General features: G+C 42.0%; 1 protein-coding gene across 1 annotated transcript; it reads left to right on the forward strand.

Moving 5' to 3' along the window:
- Nucleotides 1-633: 633 nt before the first annotated feature.
- Nucleotides 634-19,301, forward strand: LOC124121921 (negative elongation factor A-like). Its single transcript, XM_046485052.2, has 11 exons — nt 634-848; nt 4,104-4,275; nt 6,440-6,601; nt 7,054-7,143; nt 8,173-8,321; nt 11,728-11,791; nt 12,315-12,448; nt 13,869-13,989; nt 14,408-14,745; nt 15,057-15,156; nt 16,944-19,301. Exons 1-11 carry the CDS (start codon nt 648-650, stop codon nt 17,120-17,122), a joined length of 1,710 nt encoding a protein of 569 aa, XP_046341008.2. The 5' UTR covers nt 634-647; the 3' UTR covers nt 17,123-19,301.
- The last annotated feature ends 736 nt before the right edge of the window (nt 19,302-20,037 follow it).

Below are 20,037 nucleotides of genomic sequence, written 5' to 3' on the forward strand. Positions count from 1 at the left end.
CCGAGGACGCTAAACAGTAGCATGTCTTGTTCTCCTTATGAGAACAACTTTGTTTTGTTCAAGTCATTAGGATTGTACTCTGTTCTTTGTGAAACGATTGGGAAAAGTGTATGATATTAGAAATATTATTTCTTTTTATGTGGTTTATAAGGATCAGGGTTGAAACTTGGTGTAAAGCATATATAACTGCTGTGTACTTCAACAATTTTCTACAATAGTATATTCATTCTTGCAGATTGATCTTAATTTGTCCCTTTATATAAAGAGTCCATAAGTACATAGAATCAATTTAATGAGAGATGAGCGATGACTCATACAACACATATTAAAACAAAATGTTGCGTTTTTACAAAGTTTTTACAGATTGAATGTCTGTCCTCACATTTTATGGGTAAATTTGAGAGGATCAAATATTTCGTTTGAATGCCGAATCAGTTTGCCAAGTAAGTAACAGAGAATTATCCTATATGTATAATGGTCGTATGTGGTGTATTCGTTGATTCTGCGATTATGTGAAGATGCGCTCATAAAATCAAAACTAAAACGATTTCTTCGGCTAAAGGGAGGTAAAAAGGGAATGAGCTTCCGGATTTTCATTATCAACCAATCAGAACTATGTATTTTGGCTCGGCCCGCTTCTTTTCAATATGGCCTCCGGTGACACTGCACTGTGGCTTCATAATAAACTAGGATCTACGGACGATTTGTGGTCTGGACGTACAATTTGCTCGCAACTAAGCAAGGAACGTTTGTTAAGTATCCTGGAATGTTTCCATACACTTCAGCCGCATGTCAAGGTCAAGCTCATGCTGTCTTTCCTACACGTTCCACGGCGAAACACCGAAGTGGTGAGATGACGTTTCGCGGAAAAAAATATTGACACAAAGTTGTGAAAATGGCATTCTTTTCAGTCCAAATCAAGAATCAACTTTGTGTCATATATAAGAATCAGTTAGAAATTTGTTTTTTGAAGAAGCAATACATGAGATAATACTAATCGTTTGGAACTAAATGTTGACGTGCTGGTAATTTCGTGAGTATGCGAGCCATACCCCGGCCAGGGAGATTTCAGATTACCTGGTGAACGCTAATATCAGTCACTTATCTCGACTAGGGCTGGGAAGAGTCCAAATTTACTACCCGGGTACCCACTGTAGGTTTCAAGCGATACAAAATGTCCGATTGGGAATTTTGTTTTACCACAGCACTTGCAAAATATTTAGACACATGTATTTAATGATCTGGTCATACATACACTGAAGTTGACTTTAGTTATATCTTTATTCAACTATATGAAAAGTCAGAAAGAGTGGGTGCATAGTCAGAAAGAAATGCAAACATTAGTGACTTGTAGTGTAACCATAGAGTTCTAGATAATTTTTGTCATTAAACTACATATCACATGACTAACCACGGGTCCGGGTACTCATGTGGGTACCCGGGTTCTACTCTGTACCCACCCGACCCGAGTTACTCCCCCCAGCCCTAATCTCGAACCTCTTCCAACATGGATTTACCGTCATAGCTGTTGTTTATTTCATTTCTGTATCACTTCCTCGGATTCTGCCTGGCTGTCGGTGTGATTAAGTGGTCAGTCTCTGTGAATGATATCATACACATACCAAGTACAGTCAAACTAAAACACAGACAGACAGACTTAAAAAACACATGTCATCACTTGCTGTTAATCACGGCATAGTCTGACCCAGACAGTCCTCACTTAGCTTGAATATATTTTACATGACATAATTCATTGCTTAGGGGTAACAAAATCACTTGCAGTTTGGGGTACGAAATTATATACAACCCCTCAATGCATAGATGTTTTGTTCATAATGTCAACCACTGATTTGCATGATCCACACTTGATTATTTGTGTACAACTAAGTACTGCAGAGTACAGCGTTAAACAACAAACAAATGAATGCAACCGTTAATCATGTTAATAGGGTTAATGATTAACATGAAATATTTGTTGTATTACAGTCTGTCGCATTGTAGCATTGCATCAGTATGGCGATTGATATTAATTCTAATTTGTCATCAACATATTTCCTTGGGACCTTGGACAATTGTGATACATTGACTTGGACAAGATTTGCTCTATAAGTTACACCCCTGCTAGTAATACTGTTTGTGATGCACCAAAAACAGAAACACATTTTAACAGAAGCCTTTTAGGGCCATTTGTTTTTTTTCTTAAAATTTCAAGATGCTATGTTGAAATTTTGAGTTAAAGTCCTAAAGTTCAACTTATTATCCTGATATTTCAACATATTATCATGAATTTTCAACTTAGTATATATTTTGAAATTTCAAGATACATCTGTTGAATTTTCAAGAAAAAAACCCTCAAAACCAAATGGCTCTTAATGCCTACCAAACATTTTAATTGAAAACTTCAGCCATTTATACTGAAGCTTAGAAACCAAATGGCAACAAATGATTATTTTCATAAAAAGAATTGCAGCGATACATGCATACAGGTCATACAACATGTACAAATCCTAGTTTTTGTTCATATATTATAGCTCTAGTATGATATATCTAGTATGGTATAATATGGCGGGTAGAAGGAGAACAATACAACCCCCAGAAAATTATGCGTTCAGTAAGAGTTTCCACGTCACCATGGTCACCATTATGCATGTAGTTGAAATGGGTATTAATCAAGCTGTTATTCTGACAGATTGACTGTCATAGTTTTTCATGAAAACCTGTTGCTGTTTTGTGTGCTGCAATTTGGGTAAACACATGGTAACCACCCATAAAAAGATTGTTGATGTTACATCAGGATAACTCAACTGTTGACATGGCCTAATAGGCATGAGCAATAGTTATTTGAATACTTTTTTCATCTGAACTTAATTATTGACCATAAAAAAAATTGGATATCGATCGTCCGAGAAAGCAAAATGGCGGTCAATCAAGATTCAATATACAACAAGCTACTGAAAACAATAAAATCTGCAAATCCACATTGTATGTCAACCAAGTGAAAGTCGTTAGCCACGACTTACAAAATGATCGTCCAGACTTTGAGGGTTTGGCAGATCCGCTCGACTGATCTGCATCGGTCGACTGGCTGTCGTCACGCTTTCGCTTCTTGTCTGAGGTTACATATCGTAGCATTGTGAGGATAATGAGGTACATCGATGATGCAAGGTATTAATGTACAGTTGTAAACACCTTTCACTCAAATTAACAAGATGTTCTCAGTAATTAATCCTCGATTAATCAGTGTCAACTCAGTTTATTGCCTATTACAGTGATTGACCGATTGGACATGTAGGTACGATGTATTTACAGCAATCAAAACAAACAAAGCTTGTCAGTGTAGTTAATCTTCATCGTGTTGCAACTGCAGACAGAAACTGCTCAGTCATAACTGTTGATCATGTCCGGTCAAAATTTAAGAATGTCCGGACAATACTTTTTAAAATGTCCGGTAAGCAATATTTTAAAACGGACATTTGAGATTCCCAATCGGACATGTCCGGCGCATATGACGGTTTCCGGACCCCTGGGCATGACAGATAGCTTCTGTTTAATTGTTACAATATTGACCATTCAGGTGAACATATACACTTTAGACTTAAAAGTGGCGTTTCCTCCATGTCACCAACAACCACGATACACTCGACTGAAACTAGGGAATAAACAGTCTCCGACTTGAACATGGTCAACCTGTGTTAACCAAGTATCCTGAATATGGAAAATGTTTCATGTGGCCATCTGAAAGTTAGTAACTGCATAGCTGTGTTTGCAACTTGAACATGAAAGTGAAGCTGTCCTTTAACATATTGAAGGATAAGACTACTCTGAAAACTCTGAAGGGATCCCAAGATCATGTAAGACTCATGCTCAAGGACTAAAGAACCTGATTAGTTGCAAACACTACATTGCCTTCTTACCATCACCAGAGTAATGTTACGGTTACCATGGTTAAGAAACATCAATCATGGTTACATATTATTGTGATCATGGTAACAGAATATTATCATGATTACAAAATATAGTTATCATCATGATTACAAAATATAGTTATCATCATGGTAGCAGAATATTGTTGTTATGGTAATAGAAAGTTGTTATGGTTGCAGTGGAAACGGGAGATGGATGAGATTCTGCACATGGCCATGATGGACACTGACCCATGGGTGTGCATGGTGGCGGAGATTCTACAGACCTTCCCAGCTACAGGCTCACTGAACACAGCCTTGGAGGAAAACAGTCAGACATTTGCTGAGGTCTTGTCTGACCTCAAGAAGAGTGGTGAGGAACCTCTTTACTTACTATTTCCTAAATATTCCGTTGAATGTAAAACTAGAAAAACCCATTGTACCATTTTCGCTATAAGATGAATAATCTGATACATTTATCCCAGATGTTTTTAATATTTATTTGTTGGCAGGGGCATGGCTGGCCCAGTCATCTAGGTTACATACCACCAAATGTTTTCCCATATTGTTTTAGAAATAACTGAGAATTCAACAGGTATTACATGCACATGTGTGCACAGTCTGGCTCAAACAGGAACAAAACCAACAAGAAATGACCAGCTTTGCCAGCTCCTTCTAATCCATGTACAGGAAGCTGAACACACCTGCCCAGTCTGCACCATATGTCACTTGTCACTGCTGGTCCCTGGGTTGATGCTCACGTGGTGCAATAGAACCTGTAAGGTGTCAGAAATCACTGTGCAGAGTTGTGTCCCTTAGGTGTTCCAGAACCATGTGATTGTGGGTTTGAATCCCGGTTCATTTTGTTTGTTTCTGGGTAATTTGTCAGCACTGTATTCAGGCTTGTGGGTTTAACCAAGGTGTTAAGTCTAAGACCTGTGCCACTTTGGGCTTTCCTCCAACATCAAGCTGACATAACATGAGAACATGTTAGAAATGGTCTTCAGCAATCCATGCTTGTCATAAGAGGTGACTAACTTGATCGGATGATCAGACTATCCACTACCTCTGAAACATCTCTGTGACTGACGTCCAAGGTCTGCATCAATGTAGGTCGTTGGTTCTTGCACAGCAACTGTCCTGGACTCATCTGCACAGATGGAGTGAGGCTTGCGCCCGATCTAGTTCCATGTACTACCTCTTTGATCTTCATCAGGAAGTCACCATCAGTCACAGACAGGCTCCGGTGTCCCGATCCTATGTTACGCTCACCTCTGCCTTGTGCACATGTTGTTGGGTATTGGTTCGATGGTCCTTTTGTGGATGTGGTTAATTGTTCCTCTTCTTATCTGAGGGGGCCGTCGGGTAGCCTAGTGGTTAAAGCGTTCGCTCGTCACGCCGAAGACCCGGGTTCGATTCCCGACATGGGTACAATGTGTGAAACCCATTTCTGGTGTCCCCCGCCATGATATTGCTGGAATATTGCTAAAAGCGGCGTAAAACCATATTCACTCAGTCTTATCTGAGCCTATCATTTCAATCCCTGGGACGTGACTGACGGCTTTGACGATGCATTAAAAGAGAATCCCAGGTGGCTTTTACTATGTTTCAAGTGTTTTTCCCGATCTTATCATGCTCATGTGTCACCCTTGTTTCATGTATCAGGGCCACATTTCTGGAGTGTTTCTTCCCTATCCACAAGTATTGTCTTTATGACACTAGACAATGTTACTTAATATTGTTCTGTATCACTGTTTAGTGTTTAGCACCAGCTTCTTCGTGTATGTCCTACGGTTGTTGCCTTTTTTCGGCTAGGGATTTGCATCCCACCATCCAACCCTTTTTTTTAGACGCTGGAAACCTTTGTTCAAGCATGTTTCCACTTAGGTTCACAATGAGAATAAGAAATGCGGAGTGTGAGATAGGATAAGTATATAAAAATACTTATATATTGTAAAATTTTCAATTTGTTGGTAAACATGTAAAGTTTGTCTTCATGATGATGTTTCTCTTGCTCACTCCCTCCTGGAGAGGACACTATCATTATTATCCCCCGCCACGAAGTGGAAGGGGGATATAGGAATGGGTGCCGTCTTTCCGTCCGTCCGTCACATTTTGTTTCCGGAGCAGATCTTGAAAACCGTACCATATTTCTTCACCAAACTTGGCACATAGATAGATCTAGCGGTGAACTGGTGCCTTTTGATAGTTTGGGATTTTTCAAAAATATATTTTTCGAGTTTCCATGGCAACAACTTTGATTTAGACTGAAAATGGCGGTAGTCCTCGTTTCCGGAGCAGATCTTGAAAACCGTACCATATTTCTTCACCAAACTTGGCACATAGATAGATCTAGCGGTGAACTGGTGCCTTTTGATAGTTTGGGATTTTTCCATGGCAGCGACTTTGATTTAGACTGAAAATGGCGGTAAACATTTTTTAGTGCTGCAATTAGGCCATTTACATTGCACACAACCCGGCATGTCATATTGGTGGGGGATGCGAGTATTTCATGCTTGTTTGTTTGTTTATCTCAGTGAAAAAGTCGGCCGATGTGCGCATGCTGCCTATTGAATGTCAGTTTCTCAACAAGACAGCGCTGTCGAACACTGCTGGCCAGCCTCCACAGCCTGTCAAACACTTCGCTCTAAAGAGAAAACCCAAGTCGGCCACACTTCGAGCTGAACTTCTTCAAAAGTGTAGGTTCCCCTAGCCATTGAAGACATGTTGTCATCTTGACTGACTGTTCATGTTTTTGTCAGTCATGAGTATGAGTTGCAGGGCCATGCATGAGTTTTAATTTAGATCTCAAAGATACTCATTAAGACATAAAAGAATATCATGAACATTCAGTTGTTTGCAACACGTAATAACTCATATTTGAAGTTTCTGTTACGACGGTTAAATGCATTGCATGTTTTTGTTAAAATCACCAATAAGTTTAGGAGTATTTTTGCGGAAAATATTGTCAAATGCCTAAGTATTCCTATGTCATGGGAAACCCTGATCACTTGGTACTATGGTTGGCACCAGGATGGAGAGAGGCCTTCCGTGCCTGATTAAACCTGGCACTGTAAATGTAAATATCTGTGGTGTGCAGATCCATAAGCCTAAACGTTAACACTGACATATTTTTCTCTCCTTTTTTCAGCTTCAGAAGTGGCTGCCAACAAGAAGAACAACGTGCCCAATTCTGTGCCCATCAAGATCCGGAGTTTTGCTAAGAAGATGGATGATTCAAGTAATACATTGGTTCAAATGTTAATGTCGGTTGAAATGAAAGTGTTTTAGCTCTAACCCCTGTGAACATCCGGGTCAGAATTGGTCTTCAGCCACCCACGCTTGTCACAAGAGGCGGCTAACGGGATGAGGTGATCAGGCACGGTGACTTGGTTGATGCATGTCATGGTATCCCAATTGCGTAGATCGATTCTCATGATGTTATGATGTGCACATTGTCTGGTCCAGATTGAATTATTTACAGACTGCCGTCATATAGTTGTAATATTACTAAGTGTGCTGTCAAACAACAAGCAAACTGGCTTGCTGAGGGGCCACTGTTTTTCCTTTCACTTAAGTTGTAAATCAACATTCACAGTAACAGCAGTTTACAAGCAGGTCAAATACTTTTACTAGCTGACCTGAGTTAACATTATTGTACATTGAGATAACCCATGTTAACAGAGAGATGACAAGCTACAGGCAGTGTCATCATTATTACACATTGTGACAACATTGTCGTGTATTGGTGGCTGCTTGTTGCGCCATTGTCATAAGTCGGTGGCTACTTTCAGCAACATTGTCATATATCGGTGATTACTAGTGGTGACAACCAATGAAATTCTGGGTTAGAATTGGTCTTCAGCAACCCATGCTTGCAGTAAAAGGCGATATGCTTGTCATATGAGGCGACATATATGTCTTGGTTGATGCATATCATCATATCCCAACTGCGTGAATTGATGCTCATGATGTCAATCACTGGATATTTACAGATCATCAACATATAGCTGGAATATTTGCTAAGTGCTGCATTAAACAACATAGTGACGACATTGTTGTACATCAGTGGTTACTTGTTGTGACATTGTCGTACATCAGTGGTTACTTGTTGCGACATTGTTGTACATCAGTGGTTACTAGTGATGGCATTGTTGTATAATCAGTGGTTACAACATTGTTGTACATCAGTGGCTACTTGTGGCAACATTGTCATACATCATAGGTTACTAGTGACGACATGGCCTGACATTGACATACTACTTTCCAGCTCCTCTGAAAGGCTTGCCAGGAAGGAGCCCCACTACTCCAGCCTTCCGAGCAGCTGGGGCAGGATTTGGGAGGATCAACAACACGCCTCTGAGTACCCCCCCTCTCACCAACAGGTCCAACTCGGCCCGGAAGGAAGGGAAGATAAAGGTACTGTCAGTGTTGTAGATACAGTGGTTCTAATGGTCTTTTTATGCCTGTAACGTGTACCTGCACCATATTAACATGACATGCTTTGCTAGAACTGTTAAGGTTGCGATACAGACTACTTGGTCTATTTAGCTAATTTCTGATTGACTCTAATTTTACTCTCACATTTGGCAAATCTTTATGTTATCTCTTATCCTGACACAACACATTACAATTTCCTTCTGGACTTCGATCCTATAAAAAGAACCCAAAACATGCCTCTTCCTCTTCTGGGGCACCCCCAGCCCTCGGTTACCAGCAGGAGTTATCTGTCCCTGATCCCTGCACTTCTCATTGCGCACAGTGTTACACATGCACTTGCGAATGTACATCTATATCCTTGTGTTTTATGATTAGTGGTCATTCTGTGGGACTGTTTCTCCATCAATATCTGTTTTAGACGGATATTACTTCATGCTGTGTGAGAATTTTTTCATTTCGCATGCATATTTTGAAATGGTAAGGCCACGCTGAACGAGGCACCGTCTAAATCACAGACTTGGCTGAGCACACAAGCGCTGGACGGGGATCATGCCCCTTACCACCCCAAGGGTTGTTACCTGAATCAGAGACACCCTTGGATGGGAGCCATGGCTTATGGATTACAGCAGCAACCTTTTTTTCTAAATCAAGCTTACTACGAACTTTACAATCAAGCACCTTTGGGTCCACACCACTTTGATTGGACGCCAGCTACGACTGTGCAGGCTGCTCATTTGCCTATCATAGCGCCTGCACCAAAGATGTCTTCTACCCAGCTCCCCTACGCGTTCTCTCTCCGAGGAGGACCCTGATGCGGAGAAGAAGGAGGAGGTGGAACTTCTCGAAGTTATTGGTCAAGGCTTTTGTGGCGATTGACTGAAACGGTTTGTTGGGCAAATTTGGAATTGGTACGTAAGCTGCATACCTTGCCCTTCCCCATTGTGTCGCCTTCAGTGGATAACACGCACAGAAGTTTGGGTTTTGGGGTGAATGCTTTTAAATGGAAGATAAGGCACTTGCAGCAATTGATAGTGACTTTTGCCTCGCTCTGATGCCACTCTCACATCTGTTTTTGAGGCCATGATAGAGAAAAAAATCGAATGACTCCGCCTAAACCTTGGGCTACTCCCTTGCTGTCTGCGACTTTTCAGGTTGCCCCTCATGTAGAGAGCATGGCGGACATTTTGTTACATGCGCGTGGACAGATGACAGATGACACTTTTGAGACAACAGGCTCTTTTGGAAGAATTGTCTTGGGACATCAACATGTGCATGACTTTGTTGCAACAACCTTGGTCTGGCCTCACCTTATTTAACAGCAAGGTGGACGATACAGCGAAGACATGGGCCGATACAGCGAAGACATGGGCCAATAGGGTTCACTCACAGATCGCCCTTAGGGACTTACAAAACTTTGGAGCTACGTCTGCACATGCAGGCAGTGGACGGAAACCATATGGTCACTACCAGCCAAAGAGCCAGGTGCGACACTGTTTTCGCGACCAAGGATCTGGTGGGGGTCAAAGTGGTAAAGACCAGTCTCGAGATATACGCCCACACCCCCTTCCAAACGCAGCACTATTGGTTCAGGGAACTTTCTGTTTGGTATGATAGACAGCGTGTCGATGGATGGCCTTGTCATATTCCAGGCGTTACAAACGGCCAATGCACTATCTCGCCCTTATCAGTGCACACCAACGGATGTTCAGTTGTTGTGGATCACGATGCTCTCGCCATCTCCTAGGAAAATTGTTATGTGTACGCATTCCCACCACCATCAGTGCTACCCAGTGTCCTGCACATGAGATGACAGTGCGGGGATCAGGGACAGATAACTCCTGCTGGTAACCGAGGGCTTGGGGCCCCCAGAGGAGGAAGAGGCATGTTTGGGGTTCTGTGTTATAGGATCGAAGTCCAGAAGGTAATTGCAATGTGTTGACAGGATAAGTATACTAATGTCATCAATAATCAAATTCATTTTGATTATTATCCCTGCCACAAAGTGGGGCATGAGATATTGAAACAGTCCGTCCGTCTGCTTCTCAAATTTTCTCAAAACTGTTCAAGTTAGAGAAATGAAATTTAACACACTGATGTCACTGGTCACAATCTCAAATGTGTTCGAAAATTGTTGTTGTACATTTCTTCACAGATTTATGGCCCCTGCTCCCTGCAGTTTTCTCAGCAACTTCTGAAATTACATAAATGAAAGTTTGCATGCTGATATTAGAAATACTTGTCAAGATTGAGTTGGTGCCTTAAATTATTATGAATGAAACTTTGCATGCTTATCTAAGCGATATTTGTCAAGACTTCAAGAGTTCAAAAATTGGACCCATCAGTTATTTTTTAACAAAGTTGAAATTAATCCATGTTATTTTACTTGGTGCATACATAGTCTGCAATTGGGACAAGTTTTCTCAGAAACTACTAAAGTTAGCTTATCTTAGAAATTTTTCAGAGAAGGCGCCTTTTGTGTGTGTTAATTTCATATTTTATCATTTTTTCTGATGACATAAAGCAGCCCAAGTGCCAGTCTCTTCTTAGGGCTTTTTGATAGTTTGTATTCACAAACAAAATATTTGATGTGCCCCATGATGGGTGATAGTGATAATGCTGTTTTCTTGTTTCGTAAGGAAACCCTGTTTGCTTGACAGGCATAATGTGTGCTATGTTTCTGGCACGAGACTGGTCAGAAAGTCTGCTCTGTTGCAGTACTCTATGGTGTTTTTCATATGTATTAAGACAAAGATGCTGACGAATCACTTGCATGAATCTATCCTGACCAGTATGATTCTATATTGACAGTGCTTTTATTAGAGTGTTCTAGATGTGTTACAATTCACCGATGTATCAATGCTTCTCAGATCTGCCCATCCATGCATCGATTCATACGCGCTGTATCAAATTGTACTGAGGTTCTGTATCGATTTTCCAAAGGCAATATATATTTATGAACTATTGACATACAATCCGGCCTTACAATTACTCAGCCAGCAATGGCTAGTGCCCATTATGAAGCAAGTGCTTCGTTTGATTTCATTTATATAATTTGATTGAGCCTCAATTGACTAATCATGTGAGTTGAACACAAACTATTTGATAGCTGACCTTTCCAAATATGAAATAATGACATCTGAAATATGACAAAACCGCACAAATTTTGTACCATTCTTTTTAATGTCAAAGGCAACTCATGTTGAACCTTAGCTTACAGGTTAGATCAGAATATGTACTTACATTGTCACAACTTACTTGTATTTTGCAAAGCTTGAATTGTGTGTAAAACCTTTTTGGGTGTAAATTCCATATTCAATAATGTTTAATCTTGATATTGTGATGATAATGATTTCTCTGTCGGTAACTGAACTGTGTTTCTTGTCAGTTCTTGGACCTGGATGAAGTTCCTGTTGGTTCCAAGGAAGCCAAGCGGAGAAAGAAGATGGCTGGTCAGTAAAAATTCTATGTTTATTTACAAGTTACAGTTTGTATGCCAAACAATCTCATCATGCCGTTCAATATGTCCCTGTAATGTATTGCTTGTCTTGAGAAGTGACTAAAGTGGTGTCACGTCATCGTGACCTGGTGCACAAGTTGCACATGTTTTCACTTGTCAGTTACAGGTTTGTCTGGCCAAGTCAGGACTGTTTACATGAGATATATTGCTTATTGCAACATTCAGCTCAAGAGTAACCCGTGTTGAATAATGACTGACTTGGGTTATTGTCGTTTGTGGTGGCATGTGGGGCCGAGCTGTCTAAGGTGCTACAGATCTCTGTCCCCTAGGGGAACCAGAAAGTTATGATTGTTGGCTCAAATCTCTGCTTTCCAAAATTTGTTTCTAGGTTTGTCAGCAGCATACACATACTGGTAAATCTGACACACTGAAATACTGTTTAAAGCAGCGCTAAACCAAAATCACTCGCTGTCATGCGTAAGTGTATTTGATAAGTGAAACTTTTCTTGTTTCAGAAATTGAGGCAATTGAGCTGCAGAAGAAGGAAAAGGAAGCAGCAGCATCTACAGCAACATCTGCAACGACTACGACTGCAGTGACATCATACACGCCAGACTATGCTGCCGGCCTCGTGCCTCCAGCGACACCGGTATGTCTTTGTTCATGTTTGTTGTCATTTGATCATTTTTCATCAATATTAACTGTGTAACAAATGTTCATTGAACTGTCTGTTATCTTGTGAAAGTTTTGTCTCTCCATGTGCTTGGTTGTGATCTGCTTGACCTTGAATTAGCTATAGTGCCTTTACACATGCAGTAAATTTATGTGTATTATACGCGTGTTTCAAATTTAGTTCTAAATTACGGCTTTGTAGCTCTCTGGTTTTATTACCATGGTTACCATTTACCATAGGATATGCTGTTAATTAACTGTCAACTGTTTTTTGTGACCTACCAGCTGTTTCATGATTCATCGAATCACAATAACAGGAATCTGTGATGTAGCCACGGTTATGAAAGATTATTATCCGTTTAGCATGCTCAATCAGCCAAACTTAAACAGCATGTTCAATTTCAAATCTTTATTCAGTGAGAAACTAATACCAAGGTGGACAACATGCATGATCTTATTGCTTTAGTGACACAGGAAAATCAAGAATGACTTGAGGTATAAGTGGAATATTGATCACAAAATGGAGAACATTTTAGCAAATGGTATAAGAAAAAACATTTGGTGGAATCAAGGGAGACAACTCATATCACCTTGACTTTGGAGTGCAACAATTGTTGTAAAGAATATTGATGTTGATGGTGTTGAAATTAATTGGGAGTCCTGACGTCCCCTGAATCTTTTACTTTGTACATGGGGGTTATGGCAGTGATCCACTGAATCTCATACTTTATTTTGAACATAGCTTGTTTGTTATTGCAACTTGTATTATAAATGGTGACTAAATTTCAAGGGAGATAATTTTCCATCTGTCTTCACCTTTTACCACAAATAATAAACCTGGCTGTGACAGTGACTTACTGAAAGTGTGTATTGTATTTCATTAGAAATACAGATGTACACAATGTTGTTAAGTATTTCTTTGTTTCCTAATAGTTGGAGGCTATAAAAAGATAAAATATTATAGAAAAAAAATGAGAACACCCTGTCATCACTAGTGTTTCCATGTTTAACCCAACCTGAGGAGCCGTATTTCATCTGTGTATAACCCGGAACCTTTTTTGGAACAAACATTAATCAACAATTTTATGTTTCCAAAGACATTGTCCATGAACCATAGGAAACGAATGTAAATATCTCTTGTTGACGTACCTGTACTTGAAAACAAAATTCTCAAGACCATGAGGGTTTGTCAGTACCTCTGTAGCCTAGTAGCTCACATCCTAGGCTACAGATATGACCGTTGCAGGTTAGATCCCACTCAGATATCAGTAACATTTGGATGCATGCTTTAGTACGGAATTCCCGCCAGCACCAATGTTTCAGGGTGTTATGTCTTCAGAATCAACTTTTCAGTCTTACCATGACACACTTCACTGATGAGCTCTATGTGGTTTCAGAAAATGCCCACCCCTGCTGTTGGAACAAGCACTTCAACATTGTCCACACCCACCCCAGCCTATGTTCCAGCGGCAAGTAGTCGACTCCCGACACAGCCCGCTGCCGCCACCCCTACTACAGGTAACACAAAATACCCATAGCAACCAAAACAAAACCATTCCTTATTGCCAACCAAACTGACTATGCTGTCTGGTGATACAGTAGCTGAGAATGAAAATTGAAGTTTTTTCTGTTGACGTGTCATATTTATATTATATAACTCTACTTAGCATCAAAATTGACACAATTCTTGATTCATAGTTGCATCCCTTATGTGTGCCAGGATCTGTTGATTGTAGATTAAAATCCTTGATTTTCTCTGATTATGATCCTTGGTTTGTCAGCACTATGCTTCTACTAGAAGATATCTAAAACCTGCATCAAAACTCTTCGTTCTCAGACACACATGAATGTAAGGCAAACCTATTCACCCTAAGATCAGAATGATAATGTAAATGTGATGAGATGATGAGTTAATTTGCCCCCTGCTGTATTGCAGCATCGGTAACTCTGTCGGCCTCGACTCAGCAAGCCAGACAAAACCTTCAGCAACAACTGCAGCAACAGCTTGGCCAATCACAGATCAGGACACAGATGATTGTCACCCAGCAACCAGGCAGCCAATCACAAACAGTGATACTGCAACCTCAGACAACCCTACAGCAGGTAGTCACCCAACAACAAACAGCTGTGCTGGCAACAACTCCACTACAGCCACAGCAACAGCAGCAACAACAACAGCAACCTGCACTACTCCAACAGTCTGTGCAGGTGACGGCAGCACCTCAAGCACAGGCGGCTGTTGCAGCACCGGCCAAGAAAGGCCTTTCACTCACAGTGAGTAGTGTTCAATATTGAGATTTGGGATAAAATAGATTGTCTGTATATATGTTATTTTGGTTTGTATGATGTACACTAAAATAAAAGTACAGCAGATTTAAGCTAAATCAAATAGAGGGGGTGCTTTTTATACAAGCAGGTAATGAGTAATTACCCTCACAGCTTCTCTATTCCTGCTACCGGGGCACCGTATTGGCACAAACATGCAACCAACCGACCAAACAAATCCAACCTGGAATGAGCTATATGGCCATTAAATCACATTAATCATGTCACATTATACAAAGGAGTTACTATTTTTCTTCCAGAGAGAACAAATGCTTGAAGCACAGGAGATGTTTAAGACGTCGAACAAAGTCACTCGGCCAGAGAAGGCTCTCATCCTCGGTTTTATGGCAGGATCTAGAGGTATGGCTCCCTGTTTTGTGTCTCATCCTTACTGATCCAGTGTATTACATTTCCAGTCTATTCATCACCATGGCTTCATGTTACATCTAGCTGAATGACACCTAACTCAACCAGTCCCTGACTTAACTCAACCTCCCACTAAACCCCTCACTCAACACCCTCACGCAGCCACTTGTTTCACTCAACCCCCTCACACAGCCACTTGTCTCATTTAACCCCCTCACACCGCCACTTGTCTCACTCAACCCCCTCACACAGCAACTTGTCTCAACCCCCTCATGCAGCCACTTGTCTCACTCAACACTCACACTCAGCCACTTGTCTCACTCAACCCCCTCACACAGCAACTTCTTACTTGTCTCATTCAACCCCCTCACTCAGCCACTTGTCTCACTCAACCCCCTCACTCAGCCACGGGTCTCACTCAACCCCCTCACGCAGCCATTTGTCTCACTCAACCCCCTCACACAACAACTTGTCTCAACCCCCTCATGCAGCCACTTGTCTCACTCAACACTCACACTCAGCCACTTGTCTCACTCAACCCCCTCACACAGCAACTTCTTACTTGTCTCATTTAACCCCCTCACACAGCAACTTGTCTCATTCAACCCCCTCACGCAGCCATTTGTCTCACTCAACCCCCTCACACAACAACTTGTCTCAACCCCCTCATGCAGCCACTTGTCTCACTCAACCCCCTCACACAGCAACTTCTTACTTGTCTCATTCAACCCCCTCACTCAGCCACTTGTCTCACTCAACCCCCTCACTCAGCCACGGGTCTCACTCAACCCCCTCACTCAGCCACTTGTCTCATTCAACCCCCTCACTCAGCCACGGGTCTCACTCAACCCTCTCATGCAGCCACTTGTCTCACTCAACCCCCTCACGCAGCCACTTGTCTCACTCAACCCCCTCATGCAGCCACTTGTCTCACTCAACCCCCTCACGCAGCCACTTGTCTCACTCAACCCCCTCACGCAGCCACTTGTCTCACTTAACACTCACACTCAGCCACTTGTCTCACTCAACCCCCTCATGCAGCCACTTGTCTCACTCAACCCCCTCACACAGCCACTTGTCTCAACCCCCTCACGCAGTCACTTGTGTCACTCAACACTCACACTCAGCCAATTGTCTCACTCAACCCCATCATGCAGCCACTTGTCTCACTCAACCCCCTCACGCAGCCACTTGTCTCACTCAACACTCACACTCAGCCACTTGTCTCACTCAACCCCCTCATGCAGCCACTTGTCTCACTCAACCCCCTCATGCAGCCACTTGTCTCATTCAACCCCCTCACGCAGCCACTTGTCTCACTCAACCCCCTCATGCAGCCACTTGTCTCACTCAACCCCTCATGCAGCCACTTGTCTCACTCAACCCCATCATGCAGCCACTTGTCTCACTCAACCCCCTCACGCAGCCACTTGTCTCACTCAACCCCCTCACGCAGCCACTTGTCTCACTCAAACCCCTCACGCAGCCACTTGTCTCACTCAACCCCCTCATGCAGCCATTTGTCTCTCAACCCCCTCATGCAGCCACTTGTCTCATTCAACCCCCTCACGCAGCCACTTGTCTCACTCAACCCCCTCACGCAGCCACTTGTCTCCCTCAACCCCCTCATGCAGCCACTTGTCTCACTCAATCCCCTCACTCAGCCACTTGTCTCACTCAACCACTCACTGCATCAACTATTCCCTCACCTTCCGCTATCCTTGGACCAGTGGCTATTCTCACAGAATGCATTCTCTCACACAAACTTGTTTCTTCCACAGACAACCCCTGCCCACAGCAGGGAGATATACTCAACATCCGACTCAGCGAGACGGAAGAGACTGTACAACAGACGGATGGTGTCCAGAGGAAGATGATTGCGGACACCTACTTCCAGATGAACTATTCCACTGGAGAGTGGAAACGCTTTAAGAAATTCCGGGAGTTAGGAGCCTCCTAGTACAGAACCCACCCATTGTTAAATGGGTGTGTGGGGAATACATGTGATAGTTTGGAGCCCTGGATCAAACAGGCTGAAGACAAAGTCAGTGTTCTGGTGATGAACCTGTCCACTGCGGAAGTCAGTTCAAGTGTGTGGCCTGTCAGGCTTGGAGCTTGTTCAGACTTGGAGCTTGTTCAGGTGGGGAGCTTGTTCAGGCTTGGAGCTTGTTCAGGTTGTGGGCTTGTTCAGGTGGGGAGCTTGTTCAGGCTTGGAGCTTGTTCAGGTTTGGAGCTTGTTCAGGTTTGGAGCTTGTTCAGGTTTGGAGCTTGTTCAGGTGTGGAGCTTGTTCAGGTCAGGAACTTTTTCCAGGTAGTCTGTTCACATATAAAGTGTGTTCAGGATACAAGTCTGTTCAGATTTGAAGCTTGTTCAGGATCTGAACTTCAAGATGGAAGATTTGGACCTTTCTCTGAATACAAATCTGCTAAAGAGCAAGTTCAGGGTGGGAGTCTAGCCATATACTTTAAGGTTGAACCTATTTCCAGTTGAAGGCTGGTGTATGTGGGTGTCCCATGTTGGTGTGAGCAACCTCTGAGCTGGTTACTTCTTGAACTAGGAGACTGGGACTCCGAGCAGGTGGTTGTTGAAAGGGAGCCTGGATGAATGGCCAAAGTATATATTTTATCCTGCAAAGTGTGTATGCTTGCAACTCGCCTTTATGAATGTATTTTTCACATCCCGAGAAGGTACACATGTATGTGTACCAACCTTCATAGATTCTATGGGCTATACTCAAGCTGTGCTACTCAAGCTGATGGCCAGACGACTGATGGATGGGAGAGACCTAATACTCTTAATGACTGTGAACATGCAGTGTGATGTAAGAACGCCCCCAGTTGTCTGCCAACATCATTACCTAAAACAACCAAAGCTTTAGTATTGTGTAGGTTCGCAAAACAGACTCCTACCCTACACCTGGGCCCAAGTGGTCCAGTGGTCTAAAGTGCTCAATTTCACTGTGCAGAATTGTGTCCCTAAGGTAGCAAGAATCGTATGATCACAGGTCTGAAACCAAGATTCAACCTCATTATTATTCTTGTTTGTGAACACCACATTCATCCTCGGTGTCACGAAAGAAGTCAATGTCTAGATCAGCATCAGTTTGGGCTTTGGACTTTTTTGAAATATTGTTCAATGTGTGGTTAAAATATACTCCGTCACTCCCTGTTGGTTTGTCAGAACCACACCTGAGCTCGTGGGTATCACTGAAGTGGTAAATGTCTACGACCAACATTACCGTGATCAAATTTCACATCAGGCTTAATTGCGCTGTTATTACAGAAATACTGTTCAAAGCAACATTCAACGGACCTCTTCATTGAATGATCCTAAGAAATTGATGTTTAGTTAAGGTACAAATATCATTATTATTCTTAAAATGGGTTTTTCTCCATGCATAGATTGAAATAGTTTCAACTGGCCACAGGATAAGTGGTAATCATGTTTTTGGTTTCAAAATGTTTATAATCACTTGCCAAATTTGTACATTATTTTCTGTGCACCTTGCCACAACCATGTGTGCTGTGATACGGCTGCTGTCTGATGGCTGATGTAGTGTCCACGTTATGTGTAATATTCTTGGGAGCCTGGAATTGGTACAGACAGTATTCACACGTTTGTCAAGACATTCAACAGAGGCCACACGGCGTTCACTTGCTCACTGAAGAATTCTACAAACTGCAAACATCTTTTTGAAGGCGGTTAGGGTGCTATTCAACTATGAAATAATTCTTAGGAACCAAATATGATTTTAAGATAGGTGACCACCACAAGGCTATTTTACATTGGACATTGATACTACTCCACAAACAGCTACCTGAACATGACTACGACCAACACAGGTTCTGAGTGATTTGTTTTAGTATCCGAGATTTGTTAACTGCCAGAAATGTTGGGTTATGCTTATGAACATCAGGTCTTGTTGAACCAATATGTAGGTACGTATTGACCTGGTGTCAGTATGCTGAAGTGGAATCGGCCTATTAAAGATTTTGTTACCCTCATGTGCAATTACAGACATGATACTGTGTTTATTGTATCTACTTGTACGTTGTTATGGTCATGACATGTCATTTGATGTCATACGTCTGCATCAAACTGTGTTTTGTTTGTACAATAAACCGATTATGAAGAACGAGGTAGACGTGTCCTCTCATCTTTGTTTCACAAACTAGATTTGCCCTGGCGGTTTAATGGTCTGCCAGGTGCAACTAACCCCAAGGGCGGGTAATTTGCGATTGCAAGAACCACGGGAAAGGATCCAGGGGTAGGTGTAGGTTTACATAAATGTTAGCGCTGGAGATACAGAGGATGGGACCATGCCATGACAAATAGGATACTGTTCAAAGGAGCGTCAAACCAGACTCGTGGTTTGTCAGCACTGATCTTGGATTGGATTCTCCAATAACCTAATAATTATACTGAAACACAGTGGATTTTTTCTTTGATAAGTAACAAGTTACTTGAAACCTATGTCAGGTATGGTAATGTGAATGGGGATTTGAACTCAGACAACATTATAGCAATGTTAGATGCCTTTCTGCCCCACTACCACATACAAATTTCTTTGTTTTCTGTCAGTTCGCTGAAAATGAAAAGTATTTCCCAAACTCCTCTATGCGTTTTCATAGTGTATCAGTTAATGTTTTTAGATTTATGACTACCTTAAGCGTTCTAGTTGGCTTCACTGAGGTGATAGACGTCAAGGACTCGCATCACTTAGGAGTTTCTAGCTACATGGAAATGCCGTTCAAAGGGGCGATATACCAAACTTAGATTTCTATTTTTATTCGGAACGCCGGTTGCCCATTTGGCACCGATTGGCGTAGTTAGCGTTTTGTGTTCTGTTTGTCTATTATGCAATTTGGAATTCC

Source organism: Haliotis rufescens, unplaced genomic scaffold, assembly GCF_023055435.1.
Source record: "Haliotis rufescens isolate VD_foot unplaced genomic scaffold, xgHalRufe1.0.p SCAF_54, whole genome shotgun sequence".
Taxonomy (NCBI): Eukaryota; Metazoa; Mollusca; class Gastropoda; order Lepetellida; family Haliotidae; genus Haliotis; species Haliotis rufescens.